General features: G+C 40.9%; 1 protein-coding gene across 2 annotated transcripts in view; it reads left to right on the plus strand.

Annotated features, from left to right (window-relative positions):
• Positions 1-19000, plus strand: part of PLOD2 (procollagen-lysine,2-oxoglutarate 5-dioxygenase 2) — a 49177-nt gene that overhangs the window by 5537 nt on the left and 24640 nt on the right. For both annotated transcript variants that reach the window (XM_057376539.1, XM_057376540.1), the window contains exons 2-5: positions 9266-9357; positions 10794-10930; positions 16550-16713; positions 17799-17911. In XM_057376539.1, coding sequence (XP_057232522.1) covers positions 9266-9357; positions 10794-10930; positions 16550-16713; positions 17799-17911 — 506 coding nt within the window. The remainder of the gene's footprint in view (positions 1-9265; positions 9358-10793; positions 10931-16549; positions 16714-17798; positions 17912-19000) is intronic.

Below are 19000 nucleotides of genomic sequence, written 5' to 3' on the forward strand. Positions count from 1 at the left end.
CTTGTGTTTGTGTGAAGAGTTTTACATGTGCAGTGTTTGGACACAGGGCCAGCTGTAGGGCAGCTTTTTCAAATGAACCGACTGATCCGGGTGGTAGCATCTGCTTACAGCGTGAACCACAGTGCAGGCACGAAGGACAGCTGTGGGTCTGGGTCTGCAGGATGGCCCCAGTTCCAGCTTCAATTTCTCTTGTATTTTTTTTTTTTTAAAGGCCAGTCTAAGGAACAACCATTCTTGAAAATGTTGACTGCTGAGTTTCATTAATGGATTGATTAGCTGTCAAAAAAAGGTCTTTAACAATGCCTGGTGCTGTGTGTGACCGCTTCTGTTTAAACAGCTGGATTTGGTAAACAGCCTAAGAAGAAGCATGCTCTTCTCCMGATACATATTTATGAGAGAGACAAGAGAGGGCAAGGCTGCAAAAAGGCAGAAGCTGAGTAACCTTTCTCACTTAGGCAGCTGATGCTAATTGTGTCCTGCTCTCAGCTGCGCCAGTGACAGTTTATAGCAGGGCTGGCCAAGCCGTGCGCTCAAGCGAGACACAGCCTGTGCCATGACTCCAGCCACTCTGCTCTCAAGATTTTTGCGGTTTGATTTCTATCTGGGCATCAATAAACAGCTGTAACCCGATATGTTCCCCATTTGTCAGGAAGTTAGGCAGCTCGGAGTTCCTTCATGCATGACAATGATGTCATTTACAAACAGTCAGTTTTAATTTTTTTTCCTAGTTAGGAATCTAAGGAACATGTCTTATCTTTGCTCTACTACAGAATAACTGACTCAGTGCATAGAGTCTCATYCAAGTCCTCTGAAACTGATGGAAAAACACTTCACTGCTGCTTGTATTTGGTTTTGTTCAGCTATCAAAACAAGGAAGTCTTGCATTAGAGTGAGTGCAGGCCTGAGCACTGGCCAGCGCTGTGCTGGAGGCTGACGTGCGTGATTGATGAGTGCACATACAGTTCTTAACGAGCTCTTGTTGACTGTATATTCAATACTACTAAATTAAAAGAAAGTAAGTTAAGGGCTGAGACATAATCAGCTTTCAAATGTTTCTTGAAATCAGTTGTATATTGGGAGTAACTGCTGATCTTTGAAAGTGTGTGTAAATATGGATGAACTTATACAGAAAGAGTTGTTGTCTGTGGGTCACGAGGTTTTTTATTTAAGTGGTTTTGAACTGGCTGTATTCAACATTTGGTCATTTTAATGTAACCGTTTTAGATGCTATATCAGTGTGGCATCACCAACAATGTGATAAAGACAGCAATGGGGAGCAGCTCAGCACAGTTCCCATTTGATCAGTCTGCATAGAAGAGGGAAATGCCTGTTCCTTCTGCTGCATGATGTGAATTAAAGTTTGAGGGAATTTCAGTTTGTAGGGGGAAAAGAAAATTTAATGTTCTGTTCAGGGGTTGTGTATTAGCAAGTGCTAATCTATTATAGATTCTACACTATGAGAAAAATCAGAGCAGCTCTTGCTTAGTGTAAGGATRTGTTTCTGCTAACTCAGCTTCTTTGTTCCTTTAAAACACATGAGAAGATGGAGAATCCTGTAACAGGCAGCATGTACTGTGGCTGAGGAAGTTGCAYAGTATGAGCGATTTGAAAGTAACTRAAAGTGGGAAATGATACTTTCTGTATTTCTTTCCCTAGAGAGCTCCCAAAAGCTTCCTGCCTTTATTAMGTCTATTCGCTGTCTTGGGAGAGTCTTGGCAGCTTTGTTACCAGTAGCTATTGCTCTGTACCTTCAGCAAGGTTTACAAATTATGTGGAAGAGCATAAATGCCAATTGTGGTTATAAACTGTTCGCAACAACTTAAAAACAGAAGTTTTTTTTGTTGGTTTTTTTTCTGCAGGTTGAACTGATACAAAGTTCAGGTGGTAGCAGTGGCAATACCTGTCTACCTATATTAGTTCTGCAATAACTTTGTACCATCAAAAGAAAGATTTCTACAAATCTGTTAGTAGCTGGCCAAGAAGAATCTCATAAGTTTTTTGAAATTACATAAATAATGTTTGTGTTACTTCCTGTGTTTTGCAGTAAGACATGTATGTATGGAAGTGCAGTGATTAAAGGGAGGTTTGTCATACAGAGGAAAACAGATCAGACTTTCAGAAGAGGTCTGATCAGGAAGATCTGCTTTTTAAAATTCTGGCTTTTAARGGCATTAGTTCTTAGAAAACCTACTCTCTCACACAAGAATTATATTGGTGTAGAAAATCAGTATGTACTGTGTTTGGCAGTCCTTGACTTCTCTTAATTTGCCATCTGTTAATCCTAATTTCATCTTTTATTTTAAATTCTAACACTTTCTGATCTTTCATGAGTTTTTCAGGCATATTTTGACTCCCTCCAAGGATATTCTTTAGCATCAAGCCAGCTATGCTATTGAACTGCAGGGAATCCACCCTTATAATGTGATCATGGCTATGGTTAGTGGTACTTTGAAACCAGTCTGCCTCTCTGGGAAGCTGTAAAGTGTGGGATGAGTGGAGKCATGCAGCAGTGTTCTGTGCAGAGCAGAAGATGATTGTATTGTGTAAAGATCAGATTAAAAAAAAAACTTCAGGACTCCCAAGTATGAAGTAGTATTGTTTTATGCCCCAGTCATCTTTCCCCCTCCTGCAGTGTRATGCACATTTATTTCCTGAGAAAAGAAGATGACCATGTTTGCTATTTCAGCACATTGTTATGTTTCTAAAGAATCCTAGGGGGAAAATAAACAGCTGTCGGATGGCTCTGTCTTTTCTCTCGTTATGCCAAAAGTTTTGTTTGCCTAGAAACTCTTCAGTTGGCTTAGTGCATTGACTGTATGCACGTCATAAGCTCACACTGGATGTGTATATACGTATTATATATGTTTAAAGGTTGTGTTTTTCTCATTTTGTATTTAAGATCTTTGTTTGCTGCTAGATTATATTAATCAAGTGTGTATGTCTGTAGGTATTACTTATAATCATCTTTACATTGTATATGTTGGGCTTTTCCATCTCCAGCTGTTTGACATCTTTTCAGACTATGCAGATTTTTCAAATATTTGACACAATCTTGAGTTTGGGCAATATTTTCTATTCGTAGCGGAACATCCAAATTTCTTTTTGAAGARTCTAATATTGCCTTTGTGAATGATAAGTGGAAGCGATTGTGTTGTCATAAAAGATCGTGATTTTGAAAGTGCTCTTTGATATTTTAGTTGTCTTAATGGTTCTTTGGATTTCAAACATACAGTCCGAGTCCATATAAATAGGGRAGTTGCTCTTGGCACTGCTGATGACTCTCTAGTTATCTGCAGAGTTTCAGCTTGTCTTGAAAGCATATGGAAGAATTGTTTTTTGTGCTCTTTAAGTTTGACAGGAGGAATCCAGGCTGAAAACAGTTTTTCAGTTGTGTGGAACTTTAGTACATTTCTGCAAGAAGAGAAGCATGCTCCTGTGGGGTGTCAAGGCATGCTAAACCAAATCTGTGCTTTGCTTTGAGCTTGTTTGGGTTTCTCTTCTTTCTTTTTTTTTTTCTTTTTTTTTTTTTTTATTTTTTTTTTTTTTTTTTTTTTTTTTTTTTTTTTTTTTTTTAATTTTTCTTGTTTGTTTTTGTCCAACTATATCCTGTTGGTTTCCCACATTACCAGAGATGCAGGCGACATAATAGGCAGTTACATAGCTTAATAATGAGCTGGGATGCATCCATGTGCTCTTTCCAGATATCTCTTTAATCCATCTTCTTTTCCAGGCATCTGTCCAGCCTATGCTTTAGCTCTACCTGACTTTTATATGCCAGTATGTGTGCTTTTTTTTTTTTTTTTTTTTTTTAAATCCATAGAGGTATTACCAGTATTCTTCCTGTTTCCAGGCTTTTTCTGTGATCTCTAGCAGCTTGTTTATTAGCTTGCTGTTGATTTGTGTATCGTAATAACTTTGTATATCAATCTTTCCATTAAATGAGCCATCATTACTTTGTTAAGCGGTTCTGAGTGGGATGTAATCTGCAAACAGGAATGTAGAYTGTTTTATGTAGACACTGGAATATGGATAAAAATGTATTACAACTACCAAACATCATTTGTTTACCATTACAAGCCACTGGTTTTAAAGACAGAGAGAGATTTTAATATCATAATGTGGTACCATGAACAKATGTCCTTTGATCTTCCAGCTCACTTCTACTCCAGGGAAGTCTGTAGTATTTGAATCCAAGGACTGRATGTCAGCTTCCGTGTGGCTGTGAGCAATATCCTCAGTTTTGGCTGCTCTGAAGCTACTATACTAGTGCCCACAAGCCCTGGTAGAAATTATGTAGTAATCTCTGAGAGTGTTCATTCAAGATAAATAAGAACCATGTGGGCGTGTGAGGAATGACTGTAGTTCCTTGCATGCTTTGCCAGGATACGAGGAGAAAGGTCACTGCTGCTTAAAGCAGTCCTGCCATAGCCATTCCTGGCTGAGACCCTGCCAGGCAAGTCACTGAAGACATAAGCTCTGGTTTATTGATCTTCTTTCTGGAAATCAGTATTTATTATGCAGTCAGGTCCCTGAAGGTAACAGCACAACACGAGTGAAAGAGTGAGTTGTTTTGATAAACTTTCACTGGATTTCCTAACTCGCCGCATGTGCTCCATGTGCAGTGTTGTCCTTTACAACTTGTGTGCTAGAGGGTTTCTAATTTGCATGTATAAATGAATTCTGYGTGTCACTGGATATACTTTTCTTGGCTAAACCTGCGCCCTCTCAGGCTTGTTTTCAAAACAGAACAGCTGTTCTGCGGGTGTAACTATCGGAAATCTGTCTGACACAATTTTGTYCTCATAACTGAACACGTACCTGGCATGGAGCTCTTGGGAGATTTTTTTTTCATGCCTTCCTGTTGAACTTCAGTATAGGGTTTACATTTCCTTTTCACACAAGCTGACTTGTGGAAGTGAATGCCAAGCTCAGTAATGCTCCAGTGACTGCCAAGGTGCCTCTGGCAGGCTGTGTGTGAGCCAAATGCCAAATGTACCCTCTGCGGCATCTCGGTGCCCTGCCAGTGGGGGAGCAGTGCGACCCCCCTGCTCTGGCCTTGGTTTTGTGTAAGCTTGCACTTTGAGGATGCTGTTCCTTTTGGAAGATTCTGCCAAGATTGTGAATTTGCCCCTTGTGTGTGTGGGTAGTCAGAGTTTAACTGCRGAGCTCAAGGTTGTGTGARATCACCCAGCAGAGCTCCTCAGGGTGGACACCTCAATGGAGGACAGGGGTTTTGGAGTGGGTGGTGAAGTGGGAAGTGTCCAGCTGCAGCTGGAATTCCTTTTGAGGGGTTTGCAGTGCTCTCACTGGAGAGTACCGAGCCAYAGTGGTAGCTTGGGGTCTGAATAATTGCAGACTACTGCTGTGCYTGGATGTTCCTTGCACAGCTTGAGCCAGGGCAAGGATGCTGCTGTGGGCTCTGGGCACTCACTCAGCCTCTCTGTGCAGGGAAGGGCTCTAGTGCAGCCTGAATCTCTGCACCCATAGGGCTTGTCCTGGGGCCAAACCTGCTCTGCACAGCAGGGACACTGTGGGTGGCAGCCTCTGGAATAGCTGAGCACATCCTGAAATGGAAACGGCTCTTGGATAAACTTGCTCCCTTGGGAGTGTTGTTCTTGCACATCGACACTCAGTCATTTTGGATTCATGTTGCTAAACACAAATGGGGTAAGTGTTCCAAGAGGTTGTTGTACCTAAATGTAGAGAATAAGGAATAGATTTTTCAAAGTGAATGAAGTTTAAAAGGTTAAAAAGAAATTAGCAAAAGTATTTAGTGGTCAGAAGCATTCTCTTCACTCACTTCCACTGGGAAAAGCATGTATCTCCCATGCTGCGTTAAGTGGAAGTTTGCCAGTGWCTGTGCAAGTTGTCACGCTAAATATAGTCACAGCAACCTACAGGAATTAGATTAATATTTTTTTTATTACCTAGAGGAGAATGGTTCTGCTTTCCTCGTTTGGTTAATAATACCCTCTATAATGTGCCAAGGTAACTATCGTTTAATGTACTTTCCATTGTCCCTCCATATATATTATATATAGAATAAAAGCATGTTGCTCTGCTTTTTGGCCTGACACAGCTTACTTAAAAAAAAAAAAAAAAAAAAAAAACCACCCCAAAAAAAAAAAAAAAAAAAAAAAAAGAACAAACCACCCCACAGAACAAACAAACCAAAACAAAAAAGAGGCTCCAGCAAAGACTAAGTAATCTGTAAAGAAACTCTAATTCTAAAGAGACTTCAAATGCTATAATTACACTTCTGTTGCACTTAAAAATTCTTTAAGTACCAYATGCACTTAAAGTCAGTGGTGCAACAAAGACATGAAATAAAGCCTTTTAAAATTCATCTCTAATTAAAAAAAAAGACCAAGGGTAAGTATGTTAAAAAGAAAACATTTCCATTGTGAATAGTACCTTTAAAATAGCTTTCTTTTGTTCTGTGGCTGCTTGCAAATGTGACTTAGGCAACCTATTTACAGTGCTTCATTGTCTGTTGRTACAGTACAGGTTCTTTTGCTGTTTCATGTCAATACAAACTGCGTTATTTCTCTGCTTAGCTTTCTTCATTTTGCATGGTTCAGGTTGAAATCCCTTMTGATCTGGCACATTATTCTCTTCCCTCCTGTTCCACAAAAGTCAAGTAACATACCAGACTCTATAGTGAATGTTGAGATACATGAATAATGTGTATTCCATTAAGAGAGAGTAACAATATCCCATAAAGAACAGTAGATTATTTTTTGCTTGCCAAACTGTACTTGTATGTTACTTTAATACTTTCTTTGACTTGGTAACTGTGGAAAGAATCTGATGCAGCCCACATTTTGTCATTTACATCATGTTGTCAAGTACAGATTTTCGAAATCTTTGCTGTTTGCATTTCTTAGCAATGTGTAGGTGTGAAATATGCCTACTTGAAACCAAATTCCATGGTCATAGTCGGTGATCTGGTCACCTAGGAAACTTCTAAYAATGAATTCAGTTGGCTTGACTATGCAGTTCTGATCTGATCAGATTTTTCCAGTTCTCTGTAATTTGAAAATGTAGTTCTTGAACAAATWATTAGCCATAATTTCCTTCATAGAGGAAAACCCTTCTCTGTCTTCAGTTCTGTTTTAGTCATAGTCTAAGATATGTAGTCTATATAGTCATAGTCTAAAATATTCTTTATTCATTTTGTGGCRACTTCAGTAGAATTACTTGAAATTGCATGATCTTTAGAATAAATTGTTTTGAAGGTATTGAACCATTATTGCTCTCCCTGTAAGTCTCCCTGTGTCAGTGTGTCAGTGTCTCCCTGTAAGTCAGTGTGAACTCATTGTACCGTAAGATCCTCCTACCCTTTTGAGATGTATTTGGGAGATTTTCTTCATTTTCTTTCCTACAAAGTCTGCAAGCTCTTAAAGGGGGGAAAGGTAGAGCAATTAATCTTCCAAATCTGTCTTTCCAATATTTTTGAATGTTGAGCTGATGGAAGCATTTAAAATATTTCCAGTTTCTTCTTTGTTGTGTGCTGTGTTGCRGGAGTGTCAGTCTTGTTCAGTAGAGCCGGCAGTTAAAATTGCCTCTGGGACTGTTGAGGAAAAGGATTATGTGTTGTCCCACTGTTCACAGACGTGCTTCCCAGCCCCCCACAATAAAAAAAAAAGCAGCAAAAGGAATAGCAGAATGAGACAGAAATCCACAAAGTTGTGTGTGGTGGAGAGGGCAGGTAGGAATGTTGTCTGCAGTTGATGAACTTGGGCAGTGWCAGATGAAGTTGTAGGAGCCCTGCTCAAGGCACAGATTGGTTTTGGTGGTATAGGTACTGGGCAGATGGTGCTGTCACTGCTTAAAGGTTACATTTGCTCAAGGAATGGCAAGGGAAGAGCAAGGTCACAAAGCAGATCAGATATTYTGGAATTAGGTGGAAACACCACCTAAGTCAGGAACACCATTAAACTGAGACCAGTAGAAAAGGTAGAGAAAATATCAGATGTATTTGTCTTATCCCTGTTYTTCCTCATGTCCACCAGTCCAGCTGCTGTTGAGGATGGAGTAGCCAGAGCACTGTCTGACATGGCAGGATGTTCTGGAAGTGACCTGCTGGCTGGGGTGAATCTAAGCCTTRTTTCAGTGGAAACAATTTGGGTGGCTCCTGTGACCAGCCTGCATAGTTTGCCTACTGTGGCTTCTTCAGACAGCCTTGGTTTTCAGTAGAATAAGGTCTTCTGTTTCTCTACAAATTGTCTGTACTTGGACAGGTGTTTTTGCCTGACTGAGCAGAGGTACTCTTGCAGTACCCTGGCACTGGCTGCAGAGCATTGCACGAGTAACTTACAAGGTGCATTTTCCTACAAAGTGGGAAGTGGGTCRTCATCTTTGGTGTTAATTTTTGACCGTGTCACATAAAATGGCAAGTGGTGAATGAATTGAATACACTCAGGATGATGTCTTGGGTGTCTCAGGGCTGCTAAGCCTGGCGTAGTAGACAATAGGAATGTTTTCCATAGCAGACACTTCTAGCACATGTTACTGGACTGAGGGAGATAAATCCAGAGGATTTTTTTTGGAAAGTAATGCAGTAACAGGCACTGTCTGGAATACTCATCATAGGTGATTAATTTTATTTTATTGTAAGGATTGATCTCATGGGCTCTGTTTAGAGTGCCGCTCTTGCTTGAACTTGAGCTGAATTGGGGAACTACAATGTACTCTGGCATCCAGGCTGGTCTGATTAAACACTTGATTTTAGATAGGGGTAGTATCCTTCTCATAGCTTCAAATTATTTAGTTTGATTATGCAGCATATTTCATGGAGTTCTAAAGGCTGCTCAGTAGTTTAATTGGGAAGCTGTTTAGTGGGAATTCATGACCCCATTCAAACTGTCTTGAAAGCTCTGGAATCTGAAGAGGAAATTGGTTGCATGATCACTTGCCTGTGTTCAGTAAGAGGGCAAAATTAGCAGTRCTGTAATTTACGCATCCTCTGAATTAAAAAAAAAAACAACCAAGCGAACTCCTTGCTCATTTGTCTCTGCCCAAGGACTGAAAAGCAGTAAAGGTTGCTTGTTGGGGGCCCAGAGTATAATTTTAAGTGTTCCCCCTTGCCCATAGCAGTTGTTGGTTTGTAATGTCTCACACCTATCATATGACAGTGGATTTGCCTTTTCTCTTTGAACGAGATATAGAAAGCCCYCCTGATCTAGCGCTATTCATTGCATTTTTTGTTATAAACTGTGCCATGAAAACATATTAATGAATGTTCCTCCTTTTTCTTCCTCAGATAAACTACTAGTCTTTACAGTAGCAACTAAAGAAACTGATGGCTTTCACCGTTTCATGCGRACTGCAAAGCATTTCAACTACACAGTAAAGGTATTGTGTGTTCTGTACCAAATATTTGTGCTGTAGAATAGAACCAGTAAATGGTAGCTGAGCTTGCCTTTGCTTCCTTGTGTGCTGGGACAGAGGGAAGCAGCTGCAGAGYTGGGTTCAGGCAGGGCACTTGCTGCTCTCCTGTTGCTCACCTGCCAATCCCCATTGAGCAGTCACGGGAGGGAGGTGTTTTCCACTGCCTCAGGAGCAGCTTTAGACATTTGTTGCTGTGCTGGTCAGCATCCTTCTCATGCGAAGGGTCTATCTGTCATGCTTTATCACAGAGCTTTGTTTTCCAGTGTGGCTGATTTTGTTTGCATGAATATTTCTGGGAGTTGTGCTGCAYTCAAGGTCTTTGGATCTTTCTTTAAATAAGGCTGGATCACTGCTGCAAGAACAGAGGGAGGATCACTACTGAAAATTTCACTGTGTTTCCCAGGAACCTGTAATTTCTGAGAGGACAATGAATTTCTATCATTATTGCCAGCCTTTTCTGCCTTGCTCCAYGCCTCCATGTGTCATGTACTTAGGCTGGCCTCTGCATGACCTTGGGAAAAAGGGAGGGCACTAACCTTCTAAACTTTCCCCACAARTTGGTTCTGCCAAGAGAAAATCCAGGAATTCAGATGCTGTTATGAAATTTTTCTGCTTACTAACCAYAGTGCCTGCACTATAAATAGGAAATTATTTGGGTCTCTGAAGTTTGAATTCTACCACCAAATTTGGAGGACTGGGAGAATATCATAAAGCTGTACTAAACCACCTGAGCAGCCTGAGCTCTGGATACATCTTTTAGCTTTTCAGCTTTGTGCAAAACATCATGCAATGTAGTTCTTCCAGACTTTTTACGTTCCAAAAACATTATGTTCAAAACACGTAAAGAGTTTATTTTTTTCCCCTTTCCTTTTTGACGTGTAATCTGCTATAGTGTTTGGCTGGGGAGGAATTTTATATTTAGCTGAGTTTTAGCAGCGAACTGTGTATTGGGAAAACCTTCAAAAGGATTGAAGATTGCAATTTGAAGTAGTTATACCCCGATCCACCAAGGTCTTTTGAGCCCTCTGTTCTTAAAGTCATTTTATTGAATCTCAAAGGTCTCATTAAGAAACTTTTTCTAATACTAATTTTGAAACTATCCTTAGCTTTTTTTTTTATAATTTTTTTTTTCTGAAGGCAACACATTTGAGTAAATGGCAGTAGCAGGCAATTGCTCGATTCTTATTTGGTTAAGAAATGTCTYGCTCATGTTTTTGCAGTGATGTCATTGTGCTGAATGCTTTTTCAGACATGAAAAACTTACGATGTTTGAAGTGCTGGCTTGCTATGCTTTAATGTCTTGCTTCTGCTTTGGCATCTGTTTTCAATAAGGGTGCGCTTTAAAAAAGCCTCATGGGTTTGGGTACTAGCAAAAAGCACTTTTTTTTTTCTTATTCTAGGTTCTTGGAAAAGGTGAAGAGTGGAAAGGCGGTGAGCTGCCCAACTCTATTGGCGGAGGGCAGAAAGTTCGTCTGCTGAAAGAAGGCATTGAAAGCTATGCTGATCAGGAGGACTTGGTTGTGCTGTTTGTGGAATGGTGAGCAAACCTGGCCTCTTGTCTTTACATTTTGGTCTGGGTAGGCATGCAAAAGTAGCTGCTGGGGCAGGCTGAAAAAGTTGCATGATGCTTTTGTTCCTCGCTGTTTGAGAGAGTTTGTGGCTGTTTTCCTTCATTCATAAAAATAGTRGATTGCTTTTGAAGCTATCGTTACTTTTTAACAGATTTACAAATGTAAGAGCTGTTCATAGTTCTGCTGCCTCCAGGGGGTAGAAAARTGTTACTGGGAGCTGACAGGCTTTTAGGCAAGCATTTGTCCTCTCCCTGTTCAGCTGCAGCGAGAGCAGGATGTGGCTGCAGGCTGGGAGTGCAGAGAGGAGGGGCAGCAGAAGCAGCTCCAGAAATAAAGTGTCCAGTGGGGACCAGAGACATAATCTCATTCCATGAAGTAACAGTGATATGGAGGAAGCTGGAATGGGTCYCTGAGGAAAGTGTTTAACAAGAGAGCTTCTTTTACTGAAAGGAAGGCTTGGTGTCAGATGTACCCTGGTGCCTGTGCTATCTGTGTGATGGAAGGATGGAGACACAGGGCTGCTGCAGGTGCCAGATTGTAGCTCATAGCACAGCTATGCTTCAGCATGCTCCCTGCAGACCATAAAGGTTTCTCCCTGTCACAGAAAACACTGAGCTCAAACATGTTCAAATCACACTTTCTCCATTGCTTCCCTCTGCTTTTTCTGTTCCTCTTATTTTCCATGACAACAGCATGATCAGAGTAGCYCAGAATGCAGCTTACAGCACACAGCAGGCTCCTCCATGCTCATGTGAACCAGAGCAGGGTCACAGCTCTGAAATAATCACTGCAAGGAAGGCGTGGGACCAAGTSTTGAATCAGGAACAGGAAGCTCCAATTGCAGGCAGGCAGCCTTGGAGAGAGGCAGCTGAGTGAGGCTGGGAGAAGGTCACGTATGAGTTCACTCGTGCTGCTGTTACCAAGTCATGTTGGAATGTCTGCTYCAGAATTCCCTTTCAGCTTTTCACCTGCTTTATTTATTTAAAATTTGATGGCTGAAGAAATCTAGGGACAGTTTTTCAAGGTAGGAGCTTGGCAGGATTTGCACAGTAGACACCATCACATGGCAAAGTGGCTAGACACTGGCATTTTATGGAAAATTCGTTTGTTGTTTTGCATAAGTTAACACTTCGGGAAAGTTGGAGTAGCCTATGAAAGTGGTAGAAATTCAAATATGTTACTCAGTTTTCTRTTCCAATTTGTGTGCCTCTTGTGATGAATAAAAGAAATGCATAGAAAGCATAAAATCAAAATAATTTTCACTAATTTATAAATAAACATTATAAGGGATGCTTATTATACTGAATATTTTTTTCTGCTTAGGTCTGTAAAAGTAACACAGTTTGGAGGTGCTCATTTAGTTTATGAATTTCTTATTGACTTGRTCCATTTTGCATTTGCTAAATGGAAAAAAGTATCTTTCTAAAAGTAAATATGTTTTTGTTCATAGCGTTGTCCTCCTAACAATACAAAAACTGAAACTTCTAAAGGTTAATTTGAAGGATTTCATTCTGTACTACATCTCAGATGAATCAAACATTTCCCAAAAGTTTTCTACTTAGATTGAATTTGTTTCTGAATTTTTTAGCCTAATTCATAACTATTTTCTTCCTATTTGGTAAAATATGCARATTTATTATTGGGTTGGTGCCAGGKTCTAGCTCAAATTTTTCTCCATCATTACTCTCTCGAGGGGCGGGCTGTCTGCTGGCACGGGTGAGAGAATACAGAGGACCATGTGTGTTGAAGTACAGAAGCTATAATCTTTCTTTCCATGAAAAATCACAGGATTTAAGGCCTTGCAAGTTCCTGAGGTCTGAAATCCCAAGTACTTATTTATTTAAAGTTGGTGRAACTGATTCCAGATAGGAGAGAAAAAACAGTTCACAGATTTTTGCATTATATTTTAACTCTAATGAGCTTTTTCATTTCCAGAAGTCCTGGTTTGCAATTTAAACATTGATCAATGTAGCAGTAAGTTTAGAAAAGACAAATGTCATGAACTTCCTTTCTTCTTCAAATGTTTTTTATTATATTCATTGTGAAGCATTTGGAATATTAATCTTGGGGGTGGGGAAAGGAAATGTCTGGTTTGCTTACTGTAACTAGGCAAGTAATTTCTAGGGAACTGTTTACTTAACAAACTTAGTTTCTCGGAGTTTTTTTGATGGGGTTTTTTTTTGGGTTTAGTGGATTATTTTCTTTGAGCTGTTTGTTATATAGCTCAGAATTCTGGAAATAGTTTGAACTTCTGTGGACAGCTTGTGTCTGTGTGTGGACAGCAAAATGCCTGCAGATGGAACACAATTTAAATTAGGCTTGTTTTTGCTCGAGCTAACTACTGGTTTATTTTGGACCTTTTCAGATTGAACTGGCTAATGGCCAGCGTAGACTGGATAAATTGGTTGGTGCTGTGCCTGTTCATCCAGAGCTCCCACAGACACCTCTTTGTATTGTGGAAGAATTTTGAAGCCTCTCAGTTTATTGTTTGTTTTGCTGCATTTTTTTATTTAAATATGTCAGAAACTGAGGGATAATTATATTTTCTGTGTATCTCAAAATGGTTAAGGTGTGATCCCATTGGGGACACAGTCCAGGTGACAAAATACTTTGTGTCTGCTTTGTGGCATTGCTAGTCACTAGTAGGCACTCTCTCACTTGTATTTTGAGCTCTTAATTCATCTTTTGAGCTCCAATAACAGTGACAGGTTCTCACAGTTAGAGTTGTGGATGCAAAAATTAGGTGGTCATTTCTAGAGCAGCTGAGTCTCTGTTGCTGTTTCCCTGTGTTGCTGGGAGTGCTGGGTGCACTCCAGGATGCTTTGTTGCTGCAGAAGAGGGGGAGGGATGAATGGATTCCAGTCCCAAGCATCTGCCATCTGGGAGCTTCAGGAAATGGGATTAGGTTGTGGAAACTTTCTGGGTTTGGTGGTTTTTTTTTTGTTTTGGGTTTCTTTTCCCTTTCTTTATTCTACTTAATTGGAAGGATTTATAAAGAATAAATAAGAGTATCTGAGCTATTCCTGGTTGCCAAGGAAGCCTGCTTTTTCCTGGATATGTCCACACTCTTTTTCCCTGTCAAATTTTGAAGTCCTGTAAAGACATTGCATCACCCCTAATAACAGTATAAACTGTCAGAGGTCGTCCTGGGACCTGTTTTGTGATGGTTTTAGTGGTGCAGACCTGAAGGAAATCCCCCCTCTACTGCAGGAGGTGAGGTCTGAATAGGCCAAGTGTAATCTGAAAGAGCAGGTAAACAAGTGATGCATTTATAGGTGTTTAGAAGATTTGCTTTTGCGTGGAGAGAAAAGTGGGAGCCTCATGAAGCAGCTGATGAGGACACTGACAGCAAGGGGTGGCAGGAAGGAGGTCCTGCCCAGGAAGGGGTGTGGTGACAGTGTCACCTCTGGACAAAGCAGAGGGCCTTAGGCATTATTGGCAGGCCAATAATGTTTGTGCTGGATTAATGCTGCTGTATAAGATCCATTGCAGTTTAGCAGCTCAGCCCTGGGCTTTGGATTATCAAGTGGGCTGCATTAGTAGCATATCCCTTTCACAAGCACAGCCTGTGGCTGGCCTGGCGTGTTGCTCAGCTTTGGCTTTCTTTCACAGAATGACAGTCCTTGGAAGCAATGTTCCAGAGTGTTTGGTTCCTTCCTGCAGCTGTAAGTCATAGCAGCAGCAGCCCCAACCTGATCACAGAGGAGAAGCACAGCCTGCCATAAGCTATTAAGCTAAAGCCTCAGACAGATCTCTTTTTGTCTGCCTTCAACGTGTCTCCTGTTTCTTGTGTGGTTCTACAGACTCAGTCTGGCATTGAGTTGGCCTACAGAAATTGGATGGAAAAGGGAGTGAAGTGTGTTCCTGTAAATTTGGGCAGAAACAGGCATTTTTGTGTGAAACTGGGGAAGGTTCAAAATGTACAATTTCTTTCATGTGTTCTTCTGCCAAAGTTGCAGAAAAACATAACAGAGTTTTCAGAAAACCACTGACTTATATAGACTACAYAACACACTTCCTCTCCAGGGTTCATACTTTGTGGTGGAAGTATTTTTTTACATTTGTAAGCCAGCTGTTGTTCAGTTCTCTTAGGCTAATGTAATGAAAACCTCTTTAAAGGAAAGACATCCTGAATAATTTCAGAACTGCAATAAAGGAGTACCRTAAGGCAGTAATGGTTGGTCTGTTGGCACCATTTCTGGGTAATACATTGCGATGCAGAATGTTCAGTTTACTGCAAGTGGGGATGCTGCTGTCCTAGCTAGCTCAGCTAAAAGTCTTTGCAAGAAAAGCCTTGGGCAAGGTTAAACCTTGGTTTTTGGTTGCTCTGTTGTTCCTTTGCCCATTACCAGGGCTGGTGATTTTCAGTTACTAAGGTGCATGTGTAGAGTAAGAATATACCTGCATTCAGATGAGGAAACTGCGAGGCTGTGATGCTGCCATTAAATATTTCACTCTGTCAGCCAGAGGCTAATCTGTGATGTGGTTTCAGTTTGACTGTGTCATTCTTGATGCTGTGCATTGAGAACCTTGCAGKGCRAGGATTGGCACAGGTCCCCCAGRGAAGCTGTGGGTRCCCAATCCCTGGCAGATTCCTYGTTCCAGGCTGGGTTGGCCRGGGCTTTGAGCACACTGGGCTGGTGTGTGGCATCCCTGCCCACAGTGGGGGCATTGATTTGTTTGGTTGGTTGTGTTCCCAGCCCCCTGTGCCCACCAGGCTTTSATTTAGATATGGTGCAGCACATGAAACCACCAGGCTTGGGATACTCTGTTCTTACAGGACTTTAGCCAAACCCAGACAGGTTTCTTTCTGGTTTGGCACAGTGTGGACTTCTGGATGTGGGTGATGGCCAAATATGAACCCTCCACCTTTAGGTCTTTGTCCTCCAATAGGAATTGAGACTCAAATCTGATAAGGGATAAAGGCAGGTGAAGTTTTTCATACATAGTGTAAAAAAATTGTGATGCTTTGAGCCATTTTAAGTCTTCAGCAGGTTAAACAGGTTGAAGGAGAAACCTGCATATTGTCAGGATGCAACACACTTCTTATGGGCAACTGGACTTCATTGAGATCTAAGTACATTCTTGATAAGACTGTTCAGAAGAATCAGTGCTGTTGTGTTTCAGAACGAGGCCATCTGGATTTTCCTAGTGAAAGTTACCCAAGTCATCCTTCAGTCCATTCTTTCATCTGTTAAGGTTTTGGTTTTTTCTTTTTRAGTTGTTTTTAAGAATATAAACAGTTTTCTAAAGGGGAAAAAAGACTTTTTTTACTCAAAATACCTGAAAAAGGAAATTTGATTTCAGGTGGGCAAAATGTGAGGAAAAAAGAATGTCCAGAATGTGAAAGGTTAAAAAGCAGAAGGGGGGAAGCTATTTTTGATAAATAGTATTGATTGAARTTTCTCTCCCAGAAGGGTATAGAATTTTTACATGGTAGTTAAATATGATGTAATTGAGTCATTTTTCAGAAATAAAGGCCTATTTGATTTTTTAAATTTGAATTGTCTAAATACTTGTTGTTTTGAAACACAGAAACATTAAAGTGAAGCTAACCTAATGGATCTCTTTTCTTTACTTTTAAGCTATGATGTTATCTTTGCCGGGGGCCCTGAAGAACTACTAAAGAAATTTCGGGAAGCTAATCATAAAGTGGTCTTTGCAGCAGATGGACTGATTTGGCCCGATAAAAGGCTGGCTGACAAGTATCCTGTTGTCCGRAGTGGAAAACGATTCCTGAGCTCAGGAGGCAAGTGAAATCCTTAAATACTCTTAACTTGAGCATGACCCACCTCTGTTACCTGTTCTGTGTGTGGATCTGTTCCTGAATCCCCAAGTGTAAAATTGAGGACTACTTCTCCCCTCTCCACTTGAATAGCTCCTGTTCTGTGCTCCAGCATGGTTTTCATTTGAATTTGCAGAGTGTGTGGCAATATCTTGTGAGAAGCAGATAAATATAGTTAAGGGTCTAGCCAGCAGAGAAATGCTGTGCAAGGATGACCCCATTGCTTCAGAAACAATGCAGTGCACAAGCCCAGGCAGGGCTGCACTTGCTATTTATAGGSTCAGTTTTGGCTGGTCACAGGATGCCTGACTCTGCTGTCTGTTCCTGGAGATCTCTGCACGTGGGGTGGGTGTGCTGGCAGCCCTGCCTGGCCTGACAGCATGGCTTACAGAGTTCCTTCTAAGAGTAGTGGGAGCTATGCCTGTTCATTTCGATGATGCATTAATTCTGGAACTCTCCTTGAAATGCCAGCTTTGGTAATAATTTTGCCCTTGATTAATACAAGCACTGACAGCGATACTGTGCCCTGTAGAAGCTATTGAATGTATCATTTCTGGGACACCCTTCTGAAGGGTGGAGATCTGGGGATGTCCCTGTTTCTTTTCTTTCCCTCACCTATCTGCCCTATTTTTTTTTTATTTTTTTTTTGTGTATATTGGTTTTGAGTTGAATTCTCATTGTATTGCTGGCAGTATTCGTTTCAGGCATTTCTGCCAGTAGGAGGTGATTGGAAATGAAACTTCTTCCACACAKGGGCTACTTGAGAAAAGTGAATGTCTGATATCATGCTTTGGCATTCTCCATCCTAGACAATTTGATTAATTTTTTTCCCTTAAAATACCATTAGTATAAAAATAGCCATTAATTATTAACTCTTTGGAACGGAACTATTGCACGCCTAAGGATGAAAACTGTATTTTGAGTCAAGTTGCATGAATTTTATACTTTTTCTTTACTGGCATCATTCAGAATAAAGTCTGTGATTGGTGGAGAGCCTTGGCAGGGTAGTATTTTTTATGGAAATAACCTGTGTGTGTGTGATGTTGCAGGATTTATTGGTTATGCTCCATCTATAAATCGTATTGTGCAGCAATGGAATCTGCAGGATAATGATGACGACCAGCTGTTTTACACCAAAATCTACATTGACCCATTGGCAAGGGTAGGTAGTAACCCGCTTCCTTATTTCTTTCTGCTTGAAATGATGTGCTGTTCCTCATAAAACACCAGGAGATTGAAAGGAAAGGCATGYTGTCTCTACTGGAGTGCCATGTTGACAGTTGTGTTTGTTCTCCTGAGGCTCCTACTGCTGCAATGATGAACGGGCTYCCAAAGGGTCATCACTTGATGTATTATTTCAGGCTGTCTTCAGACCCAGGCAGGTTGTGCTTCACTGTTAGAAATAGCAGCTCTGAGGTGTGTGATCAGACACATCCATCTCAATGAGGGTCCYCTGTACGTGGCAGTTTGACGGCTGGAGAATGTGGCATTTTTCCAGGGTGTCACTGAACTACTTGCTGATCCAGTGTTTTATATTTTGGCTCRCTGCCATTTCAGATCCTGCCTTCAGCTTTTTGTGTAAATATGTTCAATAWAGCTGAATTGTAAATTTCTGGTGAYAACCTCTCTGTGCCCTCGCTTAACAAAGTTCTCTGCTGAGTAACAGTGTTAAAGCGATCGAGGTCAGAGGCATGTCCCTGATGCTAGAAAAAGAGGGATAAGGAAAGTTAACAATATTGATGTAAAAATACTTTAGAAGCTGATACAGCAGAATTTGGAGAAGGATTTTGATAATTTGTGTGCTTAAGGCAGATGCAAAATTTTTGAAATATATACGTGTTGTTTCTGGCATAACTTAATGGAAAACCAGGTCTGTTTGGATACAGGCTCAGAAGTAGAATTTTTCTGTTGGAAGGGACTTAGAGTGATCATCTAGTTCAACTGGCTGACCAGCATGGGACTGACCAAAAGTTTAGGGTGTATTAAGGTCATTACTCAAAGGCCTCCTTRATACTTGATGGGCTGGAGGTATTGATGACTTCTCTAGGAGCTGATCCAGGGTTTTGCATAAAGAAATGCCTCCTAAGGTCCAGTGTGAACCTTCCCTGGTGCAGCTTTGCACATTCCCACCAGCACAGCACCTCCCTCTCCCCTTTACCCCCTCAGGAAGCTGCAGGGAGCATGGAGGTGACTCCTCAGCCTGCTCCTCTAAACCAAACCTCAGCTACTCCCCATCGAAAATTTCTTCCAA

Source organism: Malurus melanocephalus, unplaced genomic scaffold (assembly GCF_030028575.1).
Source record: "Malurus melanocephalus ecotype Western Australia unplaced genomic scaffold, MMel_1.1 scaffold_281, whole genome shotgun sequence".
Lineage (NCBI taxonomy): Eukaryota > Metazoa > Chordata > Aves > Passeriformes > Maluridae > Malurus > Malurus melanocephalus.